This window comes from Rattus norvegicus, chromosome 11 (genome assembly GCF_021556685.1).
Source record: "Rattus norvegicus strain SHRSP/BbbUtx chromosome 11, alternate assembly SHRSP_T2T, whole genome shotgun sequence".
In the NCBI taxonomy this organism is placed as follows: domain Eukaryota; kingdom Metazoa; phylum Chordata; class Mammalia; order Rodentia; family Muridae; genus Rattus; species Rattus norvegicus.
Window position 1 is genome coordinate 27,828,595 of NC_141544.1, and position 12,926 is coordinate 27,841,520.

At 35.5% G+C, this 12,926-nt stretch overlaps 1 protein-coding gene across 6 annotated transcripts in view; it reads right to left on the reverse strand.

Moving 5' to 3' along the window:
• Lipi (lipase I) overlaps positions 1-12,926 on the reverse strand; it is a 39,455-nt gene that overhangs the window by 11,845 nt on the left and 14,684 nt on the right. For all 6 annotated transcript variants that reach the window (XM_087575955.1, XM_087575953.1, XM_087575957.1 and 3 more), the window contains 4 exon segments: positions 8,950-9,039; positions 7,973-8,140; positions 5,869-5,973; positions 4,201-4,312 (listed from right to left, as the gene is read on the reverse strand). In XM_087575955.1, the coding sequence (XP_087432081.1) occupies positions 4,201-4,312; positions 5,869-5,973; positions 7,973-8,140; positions 8,950-9,039 (475 nt within the window).

Consider the following 12,926-nt stretch of genomic DNA (forward strand, 5'->3'; position numbering starts at 1 on the left):
AATCCAGCATTTCCTGGCAACCTTGACCCCTCCTTTCTCTATCCCTTAAATTTTTCACGTAAGTTAGGCTCTCCAAAGGATGTTACCATTCCCTCCAAAGTTCATCTCTTTGTTCTTGCCCTGGCAGGGTTACTCACTTTCTCCTGCAGGATATAACTTCATTGACCTTGTCCACAATGTGTGCCAAAGAGCACATGCAGATTTCTCAGTTACTGCAACACACCCAGTTAGGTGTTACTATAATTTCCCATCTTCTCCAGGGGTTCCAAATGCCTGAACTCATATCCCCTCTATTCCTCTCTTCTCTTCTCTCTTCTGCTTCTCCCTCCCCCAACTCCATTCCCCAATTTTCCTTCCCACTCCACATACACCCTCTCTGTCCTTCTCTATATCCCTATCATTCTCACTACATTGAGATCAGATTGCCTCAGTGTAAACAATTATTAAAACTGGAAGAATGCAGCCTATTGTAACTTTGGTTTTATTAATAATTTAAAGTCTATCTGATGTACTAGTCAGAAATACTGAAAGACAGATCTAATTTATTAAAAAAGAAAACCTTCAGTGCTTAGCATGTTTCCTCTCAAAATATTCAATGAACAATTAAATTGAATACACTCTATAGACTTCTCAACTCCATGTAGGATGGTTTGGTACAGAGAGTGTTTTTTTTTTTTCAATAATTTTGAGGGTTCACTGTTCAAATTTTGAAATTATTCAAGACTGGTTTACTTTAATTAATTTTATATTTCAGGTGAATCATAAAAATGCATCACACATAGTTTTGGAAGCCTCCAAACCTCAAAAATATCTCTGGCTCTTTGCTTTGATTCCATTAAATTTCTCTAGTTCCCTTTGTCTGTCACTGAAAGGCAACAGCAGCCATCTCTGAAGAATCTCAAATTTCCTATAATCTCACCAGCATTCATCTGAGTGACTGCTCGAATATGAATATTTAATGCTCATATCCCCTATTTAGAAGCCTACAGTGAGGTGTGGTGAAGCAGCTTAGTACGTGAGAGGCTGCCAAAGCTGACGACCTGAGTTTCCTTACTGGAGTTCAGATGATGGAAGCAAAAATGTAATACCCAGAAATTGTCCTTGGACCCCAACAGGAATGCATATATCAGGCGTACTCTCCTTTAAAACACACACACACACACACGCACACACACACACACACACGCACACACGCACACACACACACACGCACACACACACACACACGCACACACACACAGAGGCATGCACACACACACACACACACACGCACACACACACGCACACACACACAGAGGCACGCACACACACACACACACACACACACAGAGGCACGCACGCACACACACACACACACACACACACGCACACACACACAAACAGAGGCACGCACGCACACACGCTCACACGCACACACACATCCTACTAGTCAACTGAATGCTTTTAGTGATATTGAAAAAAATGACCTCACCACAACAATAGGTGTGATAATTAGGAGCCAATATATTTGCAGTGAAGTCCTAATTTATAAGAAAGAAAAAGAAGAAAGAAAGAAAGGAAAAGAGAAAAAGAAAAGAAAAGAAAAAGAAATAAAAATAAGAAAAGATGTAATGTTCACAGGTCATGTATAAGAACAAGGGCTCAGGGTTGGGGATTTAGCTCAGTGGTAGAGCGCTTGCCTAGGAAGCGCAAGGCCCTGGGTTCGGTCCCCAGCTCCGGAAAAAAAGAACCAAAAAAAAAAAAAAAAGAACAAAAAAAAAAGAACAAAAAAAAAAAGAACAAGGGCTCAGCCAGACAAAAACAGAAGGAAGAACTATTAAATAGCTCTATTAATAGTCAATTAAATAGACTTGGGTGATCCTACTTTTCTCCGTATAATACTGCACATTTTGTACAAAGAGCAAATATTCCTATTTCAGTTCTTGAAGAGGAAATGTGGAGCCTTGAGTATACTCCTATTTGGACAAAAGTTCAAATGCCAAATAACTGATAGAAAACCCAAGCTTAGATTGTTACATGTGGTTACACATTGTACTAGGATGCATGTTCTCATAATCTTATCCCTTTTTATTCTGAACCCATTATGAGGAAAACACATCACTATTTCATCGTGTTTAACTGTTTGCGAAATAAATGAGAACAAATGTCTTTACCTACTGGAAACATGGAAGCAACTATCAGTAGTGTAGTCCCATGCTATTTATGAGTTTAGTTAACCGTTTTCTCCCGACTTTTGAAAGCAACTTCTCCCAGTTTGCTCATGATATTGCATTACTTTCAAGGGTGTTTACTCCCCTTCTGCGGTCTCACTCCATATTATGTGGTAATCTATCCTGAAACTCATTACTCATATTCAATTGTGTATTACTTCCACCAGTGTTTTGCTTCTTTCTGAGCAAAAAAACTATTTCAGGTTGAGTGCCCTGAAGGGCTTTAAAAATATAAATATATTTAGTCATAAACAATGTGCTAAAATTCATTTAAAATGTAACCGCCTATTTCTGATAAGAATAAATGATAGAATACGCATGTGTGTTTGTTTAAATATACAAAAACTTTATCCAATTAAGAGGTCTATATTAAGAAACTATTTACTGAACAGTATTTTGTAGTACAACACATAACATATAAACAGGCTTGGGAGAAAACGAATTGAACTTTCTCCTGATGAAATGTGGACCCTGAGAGGAGTAATGAGTCTGGATCAAAATTATTCTATATCTTCTTTGAGAGACTAAAAAGAAGTGAAAAGGAAGAAAAATTATTATACACTTCCATTTTCCTGTCACCACCAATTTGTGAAGTTTCTTATGAATTTAAAAATTTATAGAATGAAATATGAAATTATTGGGGTAATTTTTTTTTACTGGTCTGACATTGACCCGGGATTTCGTTGCTGGGAATAGTTGCAGCATCTCTGATGGAGGCTTTTAGTTTCATGGCACCTTCTAAGTTTCTAGTACTTTGCCAAAGGGTTTATTTCATTGTGATCTTCATGGATAACAAAGTTTGAAATATTTTCTTCTATGCTACAAATTACATTTACTTTAAGATATGGTTATGTGTTATACTGTATGCCATTGCAGATTACTAAACGTTTATAGAACCACAATATTAAGAAGACGACTACCATTATTCAACAATTAAACTTGCACCCAGTCATGAATGTTCTTCTTTCTCTTAATTGACAATTGACTCAATCTGTATGTTGTACTATGTTTAGATACAAGACACAACATATTTAGTCTATTGGACAGTTTTTGTTATTATAACTAAGATGTGATGACAGTAAAGGTTGGAGATAGCAACTGTGACTCCTGAAACTCAGAGGTCACCGATTGCAGGTCAAAGTCGAAGCCAGTTTATTGCCTATTATTTGCCAAATAAAGTTTGTTGTGTACTCAGTCACCAGACATAAAAAACAGTTTCGCTGTTAAATAACTTTGTAGTAGTTTAAACCAGTAGTTTAAACTATAATTTAAATATGTAGTTTCACCTTTATATCATTCTTTTGTTTAAGAGAAATTTTATTTTGTATTTTATGAATACAAAATAAAAAACCAACAGCCAAGCTTAGATTGTTACATGTGGTTACACATTGTACTAGGATGCATGTTCTCATAATCTTATCCCTTGGCTATTGGTTTTAAGCAATAGTTGTTCAGCAAATTTAAGCTGAGAATGTGCTTAAAGATTATGTAGCTTTAGAAATGTATATATTGAAATATGCATATGTAAAAAAGTCAATTGGAATTGAGGAAAAAGGTGTATTCAACATGTCTTTGGGAGCCTTGGAACTCGGGTTTCTTTAAAAATTTGTGTCACACTATCCTTGACTGGTGGCACTAGGTTTTGATTTACGACACCATGAAACTGGTATTCGTCAAAAACTCGAGAAAGTGAGCAAGCAAGATGTTTAGAAGGAACACTGGAATTAAGAGCCAAAAACATGACCAAAAAAAATGGCTTTACCTAATCCTTTAATGTTTGTGGCCATAGGCTGTGAACGATGTGCTAACTATTTCATATTTAATTCTGTCCCATAGAATGAGAGAATAGAACATGATATATAAGATGTTCCTAATATTTAAGCCTCTTCAGTTAGAAATTTTACTACAAATTATCTACTAAGCCATTCATAAATATGCAAATAAGCAAACATTTGATCTATGAAATAAATAAATAATAAATGGTACTTACACATAGAGCCTCGGGTATTCCAATACTCCAAGGTCCTTTAATAAACCAAATGAAAGTGAGCCATTCTTCATAGTTTCATTCAAAGCGACTATATTGAGAGCAAAATAATAAGCTACAAAATAAAAACACAGAACATTATTCATACTATATTTCAAACTTTGTTTTACTACACATGCAAATAGACACATAAGCACTCATGATACATGCATATTTATATGCAAATAAAAATATTCAGATCAAATAATTTTACCAACGGATAATTCATTCTGCTTCTTGTCAAGTTCTTTACAAATTACAATTCTTAATTCTTTGAGAATTTCAAAAACTTTATCCTGATCATATTTATCCTCATCCCCAAGTTTCCAATCCACCAGACACACCCTTAATTTGTCACCCAGTGAACTTTGAGTTTCCCATAATTTCTCCTCACTGAGTACAGATTATGTTGTTCAACTATTCTTGGGAGTGGGACCTGTTTTGAAGGGTAAACAGCATACTAAGGGTCACATCTTTATAGAAAACTTATAAAACAACGAGTCAGGTTTTGAAGAATAAGAACCTGCCAGATAATCTTGAGTATGGTGATAATTTGAATAAATCAATGCTATATTATAACCGGTCTGCAAACTTGAAATCAAATACAAACACAGGATAACCCAATTAAATAATGTTATGTTTTTAAGGAACATATTTAAGCATTTATTATAAGGTCTCCTAATTACCTGATAATATATACAGCTAAATTTTCTTAACAACTTTAATTGTTAATGGCTTTGACTGCTGAGGAATGGCAGTGAAGTTAAATATCTGTTGAAGTGTAAGTTCATTGTAGCTGTTATATCTCAGTTACATATGCTAATATATAATAAAAAAGGGGCCATATTGTGCACATGCACATGTACACACACACACACACACACACACACACATTTTTAAAACATAAAGCATCGTGTTTTAAAGCACAAAATAATACATAATTAAAAATATAAAAACCAATTGGCCAACATGATTCAGTACTGAGAAGTCATCCGTAGGATATATTTAACAATAAAGAATTAAGCAGTAAAAATTAACAATGAAAAGAAGGGTGAATCAAGAAACATATGTCGAAAGCTGAAATTGTGAAATAGGAGAAAGTATTCAACATTAGGAAGAAGAGAAAAGGGGAAGAAGAGAAGGGGAAGAGGAAAAGAGCATTGAAAACATGGAGACGTGAATGCAGGAAGTACATGAGTGTGCAGGAAATACATGTGCATGCAGAAGTACATATGAGTGCAGGAAGTACATGTGCATGCAGAAGTACATATGAGTGCAGGAAATACATGTGAATGCCAGAAGTCCATGTGAGCACAGGAAGCATATACAACCAGGGCTTGAAAACAAACAGAGCTAGTGTGGTTGATTCAAACATTGCATGGGAATGATGATTCAATTGTCATTCTCCTCTTGTCTCTCACGATTGCCATAGTCTCATTTCTTATACTTATTATTATAATACTCATCTAACCATTGTATTTAGAAACAAGTAACTGGATTCTTCAACTTACAGGTTTAAAAATAGTGATAAATCATATGTAATGATTACTTATGACCATGCTCTCCATTATACTCAAATAACATATGCTTGTCTATAATGACTCATATTATAAAAAAAGGCAAACCACTTACTACAGAATGGATTTTGGCTACTGGTATCCAAAAATGCAGTGGTCCTTAGAGGCCATTCCTCTGTTTTTTTCTTCAACTCCTCTTTCCATAGATTAGCTTGAATACCTAAGATTTGAGAAAAAGAATATAGGAATTAAATTTCTGTCAAAAAGCACACAAACTCTTCAAACCACCAAAGTTCCTAAGTAATTTACGTGATCAAATATAGATTAAAAGTATTAAAAAATATGCAAGATGCTTTACGTCAATTTTCAAAGTAACTCTTATATTCAAGACTCACAAAACCATTCTACTCATTAGAACTTGGCATAATCTGAATGGATAAGATGCACTAGGTCAGATTTTACATTCTATTATAAATTCAGAAGTTTATTCACAAATCCTTTTACTAAATTCACCAGAATAAGTGAATTACATACAATTTTAATACACAATTTAGCTCTAAAACTAAAGCTCCCAAATTATCATCTATGTACTACTGTATTTATAGTATATAGTATATCACATATTTACATATATTGTATGTATACCATAATACAATTAATACACATAAACATAAATAATATAAATTTATATATTGAGTATATTTCTTATATATACATATCTGCACAAAAAATTAAATTAGTAGTATATTAAACATAACCAGATACCCCTTTCTGTCTACCTCAAAACTTTTAAATCTAATATGGTAGACAAAATGCTTAATGGACATTTTAGAAGTTTTAACTCTCCTTCAACCTTATGTTCCTAAACAATCTCTGTCGTTGACCTAAAACACAGATATAAAAACAATACTAATAGAAAAGGAATCCCCCTCTGGAGATGTAAAGTAAATAAATCCCTTAATAGTATGTTATGGATAGAAGAAATCTGTGGAATGGAAATGTGGATTTGACAAGAGCTGGGTAGGGCTAGCTTTATGTAGACAAGCTCCATGTGTGGTCAGTAAGGCTGAATAAAGAGGGTGCCCTGGGCTCAGTTCAGTCTTCTTAATTAACTCCTACACCTAGGGCATCTTTGACTTTGTCAGCATTTCCGGAATATCTTGCCATGGTACTAACCAGATATTGATATATCTATGATATGCTGAGACATGGAATCCTCTTTGGAAAAAACTGAATAGTCTCTGGAATTATTTTAAGTCCTCTTATTTTTTTAACTTTTTACTTGAATGCCTTTTATTTACTTATTTATTCCTTCACAATTTCATCTATATAAATAATATGAATATGGTGGTTTGGATGAAAAGGTCCCTCATAAAGTCGTAGGGAGGGGCTACATTAGGAGCTGTGGCCTTGTTGTGTGTTCCTGGGAATGGGCTTTGAAGTTCCAAATGCTCCCACCAGTCCCGGTATAACCCTCTCCTTCTGCTGCTGCTGCTCCAGATGTAGAGCTCTCAGCTACTTCTCCAGCACTATGTGTGCCTGCAGACCAATATGCTTGCCCTCCGTGCCAGTAATGTCCTACATCTATCAATGGTAAGCAAGCTCCATTTAAATGGTTTTGTTTTTGGTAAGAGTTTCTATGATCGTGGTGTCTCCTCCCAGCAATGAAATTCCAACCAAAGCAGCATATAAAGTGCACTTTGATGATACCCCCATTATCTTCTTCCTCTCCTCCCACTTCATCCCAGCTTTTGTGGATTATTTATTTTCTCTCTATTTTTATTGGCAGGTTTTCATTTTCAAAAGCTGTCAACATAGTTGCCCTTGTTAAATTTTACTGATATGGGAGGCATGAACTATATAGAATTCTTGACTACTTGCTCAGAGCAAATATAATGCTGGCTAGCCAGAGGTACACCCCTTCACTTGTCCCTACAAATTTCTATTAAAAGAAAGAAAGAAAGAAACAGTCTCCAGTGTACAAAGAATGTAAACATTCTGCCTCTAAACATAGGAAGAGGGAGGGCAAATTCCTTAGACAAAAAATCGATAGTGAATGCATATCCTGCATCTACCATTACCCCTGTTGAGAAGTTTTCCCCAAACCATAATATACTAACAGACTAGAATAAAGTTTACTTTAGCATCCAACCTAAAACGCTATTCTGATGGTGTTAATCGACTTCAAAAGGAATTGTAATAAACACAGCTTCTCTCACCAAGTCTTGGGCAGGAGTCTTTGTAAAGATTCCCACAGCCCACACACAAACCACTCTTGTAATCTCTGTAGGAACGACATGGAAATGAAACAAAATTGCAGTTTGTTTCAAAAGCTTCCAGGAACAAGTGAACTGCTCGCTGATGGTCACATTTAATGTAATCCATTCCTTAGGTGTGAGAAAAATAAGCAAAAATAACCATAAATACATGAAATCAAGATCAAGAGAACTAAAGAAAAACTGACCATTAAGTTATATCAAATTCTGTTTCTTATGTATACAAAGCACTGAAAATACAATTATAGTTCAACCTATCAAAATGTCCCATCAAAGTTTTAGATTGAGCATGACTTTGTCATGAAATTAATAAAACATTTTCGTAAATCAATAATCCAAAGAGCATAACTGTTTCAATTTGACAGGTTATACTAACACACCGCAACAATGTTTCCTATAGTATTCTCCTTTCTCTTACTGTATCTCTAAAACATTGATGAAATATCAAATATGTCTAGGGAGGCAAGTTGTGTTAAAATTCACTTATGTCATCCTTTCCCTATTTTTCATATTCTTTGGTTTATTCTCTAGTCACAGTGGCATTTGATCATGCACTTAACTGCCATAATGCTTAACCCCAAGTGTGAGACACAGAAGTGGCCAGAGTTGTCAAATCTGTGTATATGTGGAAATATGTTGATCATAGTGCTAAATCTTGTAATCAGACTCACATTCTAAGATAGCCTAGAATATGTTTGCTATTGATTTTTTCTAGATAGCTGAAATTGTTCTTCGTGGTTACAATAATGAACTAAAATAGTTGAAACCACAGAAATCAGGTTTCATCCATGACCAGTTTTATATAATAGTAAGCTTTGTTCATTAAGTGGTATCAGTTGAAATTATTTCCTGCCAATAAATTTCTTAAGTCAGTATTGCATATGGATTGAAAAGCCAAATGTAAATTACTTTTAAAATACCTGACAAAAGAGATGTAGGACAACCTGGCTGATTTCTCCCACCATTTGGATAAAAATCAATGTGTCCCGATGGTTCTAGAATACCAAAACCTAGGAAGAAAGCAGCCATGAAATCATAGAGCTTTTAAAATGTTTTGAGCAACTGTATACAACAAAACATCTGTAAAAATCCATTAAACTCGTTCTTCAGAAATTTGAATTAAAGATAAATGCTGTTCTGTTTTTGTTAGTTTCTTCTGACTCAGGCAACTCTTCTGACCATCTCTTCTTCTCCCTACTCCCTCCTCTCCCACCACTTTTTTCCAGAGATATATCAATATGAAATATAAATTAATGTATCCATATTCATATAAACAACAGCTCAAAGTACCCTAGAACTCACTATGTACCCAAAGCCTGGCCCCAAACTTAGAATAATCCTCTTTTTAAATGATATCTACATATATTGAACCATCCCTGCATCCCTGCAATGAAACCTACTTGATCATGATGGATGATTGTTTCGATGTGTTCTTGGATTCCGTTTGCAAGGATTTTGTTGAGTATTTTTGCGTTGATATTCATAAAGGAAATTGGCCTGAAATTCTCTTTCTTTGTTGGGTTTTTGTGTGGTTTAGGTATAAGCTTAATTGTGGCTTCATAGAAGGAATTTGGTAGTGCTCTGTCTGTTTCTATTTTGTGGAATAGTTTGGATAGTATTGGTATGAGCTCTTCTATGAAGGTCTGATAGAATTCTGCACTGAACCCATCTGGTCCTGGGCTTTTTTTGGTTGGGAGACTTTTAATAACTGCTTGTATTTCTTTAGGAGTTATGGGACTGTTTAGATGGTTTGTCTGTTCCTGATTTAAATTTGGTACCTGGAATCTGTCTAGAAAATTGTACATTTCATTCATATTTTCCAGTTTTGTTGAATATAGGCTTTTGTGGTAGGATCTGATGATTTTTTAATTTCCTCCCTTTTCATTTCTGATTTTGCTTATTTGGATACACTCTCTGGGCTCTCTAGTTAGTCTGGCTAAGAGTTTATCTATCTTGTAGATTTTCTCAAAGAATCAGATGGTTTTGTTGATTCTTTGTATAGTCCTTTTTGTTTCTACTTGGTTGATTTCAGTCCTAAGTTTGATTATTTCCTGCCTTCTACTCCTCTTGAGTGTATTTGCTTCTTTTTGTTCTAGAGCTTTTAGGTGTGTTTTCAAGCTGTTAATGTATGCTTTCTCCAATTTCTTTTTGGAGGCACTCAGAGCTATGATTTTTTCCTCTTAGCACTGCTTTCATTGTGTCCCATGAGTTTGGGTATGTTGTATGTTCATTGTCATTAAATTCTCAGAAGTCTTTAACTTCTTTCTTTATTTCTTCCTTGACCAAGTTATCACTGAGTAGAGCATTGTTTAACTTCCACATATATGTGGGCGGTCTGTCATTATTGTTGTAACTGAAGACCAGCCTTAGTCTGTCATAGGACGCATGGGATTATTTCAATCTTCTTGTATCTGTTAAGGCCTGTTTCGTGACCGATTATATAGTCAATTTTGGAGAAGATACCATGAGGTGCTGAGAAGAACGTATATTCTTTTATTTTAGAATGAAATGTTCTATAAATATCTAGTAAGTCAATTTGGTTCATAACTTCTGTTAGTCTATGTCTCTGTTTAATTTCTGTGTTCATGATCTGTCCACTGATGAGAGTGGGATGTTGAAATCTCCTACTATTATTGTGTGAGGTGCAATGTGAGCTTTGAGCTTTAGTAAGGTTTCTTTTATGAATGTAGGTGCCCTTGCATTTCGAGCATAGATAATTAGGATTGAGAGTTCACCCTGGTGGATTTTTCCTTTAAGGAATATGAAGTGTCCTTCCTTATCTTATTGAAAACTTTTGGTTGAAAGTCTATTTTATTCGATATTAGAATGGCTACTCCAGTTTGTTTCTTTGACCATTGGCTTGGAAAATTGTTTTCCAGCCTTTTACTCAGAGGTAGTGTCTGTCTTTGTCAGTGAGGTGTGTTTCCTGTATGTAGCAAAATGCTGGGTCCTCTTTACATATCCAGTCTGTTTTTCTATGTCTTTTTATTGGGGAATTAAGTCCATTGATGTTAAGAGATATTAAGGAATAGTGATTACTGTCTCCTGAGAGCCTCAACCAGAACATTACAAATACACAGGCGAATGCTAGCCGCAAACCATTGAATTAAGAATGGGGTCCCCACTGAAGGAATTAGAGAAAGAATTGAAGGAGCTGAAGGGACTTGCAACCCCAAAAGAACAACAATACTAACAAACCAGAGCTCCCAGGTACTAATACACTAAGCAATGACTACACATGGATAGACCCATGGCTCCAGCTGCATATGTAGCAGAGGATGGCTTTGTTTGGTACCAATGGGAGGAGAAGCCCTTGGTCATGCTAAGGCTGGACCTCCCAGTACAGGGAAATGTTGGCATGGTACGGGAATGGGGAGTGGCTAGGGAGAGGGAACACCCTTATAGAAGAAGGGGATGGGGATGGAATAGGGGCTTATAGCCGGGAAACTGGGAAAGGGAATAACATTTGAAATGTAAATAGAAAATATTCAATAAAAAACGAAATCTCTTTTTCAAATTGATTTTCATAAAAGTTATTGTTAATAATTTTGCACATTTATTATTCCCATGTTTACTATGGGACAATCCTAATACTTTGAGGTGGGGGGAGAGGAAAACTTTTGTAATGGAAATGTTGTGTGATAGAGAAAAATATAAAAGAAACTGAGAGTACTATTTGCCAGAGAGTAATCAGTGCAATGGAGAAAGAAGATCAAAATAAAAAAACACCTAGCAAGGATAGTCCTTGAACACTTTTTAAAGTAGAAGGTAAAACTGGAAAACTTTTAAAGGTAACTTGGCTAGAGAATTTCCCATTCTGAAGTTAAATGGACAAGTTAAATGGATGTTTGAAGAGTGGGAGGGAAGGAGTCAACCCAATACGTGGGAGAGGACTAGGGTCCACAAAGAAACTGGCTAAGATACAATGGGCAAGGATCAGCCAGGCAAAATACTATTAGGTCACATGCAGCTGTCAGGGCAGTGGGATGTATGTCTCCCTCTTTGGATGATGGTGCCTCAGGCTTGTTGAGTAGGTTTACTCAGTAGCAAAACTCTACAAAGCTTGCTAACTCTACTAGTAGATTACAACTTGAGCTAGGACGGCATGAGCCATGTGGCTATGATATATGAGCCTCTGTTTATTTGTAGATTTCCAGGGCTCTGCAGAAGCTTCAAATTCTGAATATATCACCAATATTTCAATCTATAACCAAGAGGAGCATGAAAGGCATATTAAACTCAGAAAATCTGGGACTATACTTATATATGAAATCTCATTGCCATATAAGATACTTTAGCCAAGGGTGCAAGCAATTTCATGTTACTGAATTTTTGTGATAAATATTAGTGTCTAGGTATGGTTTAACAGCAACTTGATTTAGGTAGAGCATACAACAGAATCAAGTAATGTGTCATGATATCTTAAAGAGCCATAAAATACTTGGCATACACAGCATGAGGAGCAGATTTAAGAATTTTGATATAAAAAAAGATGAAAGCCCTTTAAAATCATTTAATTACAAGTCCTCAGACTCTACAAAAGCAAGTGTGCCATCAGTGTAGCAGTGGAGAATCCCTCCTTTAGTATTATAATCTACTCCGTTGAATTTAAGCAAAGAATGCCACATTTTAAGTAGGTCCCTAGAGCAGTGGTTCTCAGCCCTAGAGAGCAGTCACCAATCCTATGAGGGTCAAATGACCTTTACACAGGAGTCGCCTAAGACCACCAGAAAGCACAGATATTTACATTAAAATTCATAACAGTAGCAAAACTTAGTTATGAAGTAGAAATGACAATAATTTTATGGTTGTGGGTCACTGCAACATGAGGAACTGTATTAAAGGGTCACAGCTATAGAAAGGTTGAAAACCATTGCCCTAGAAGAAAGTCAGCTGT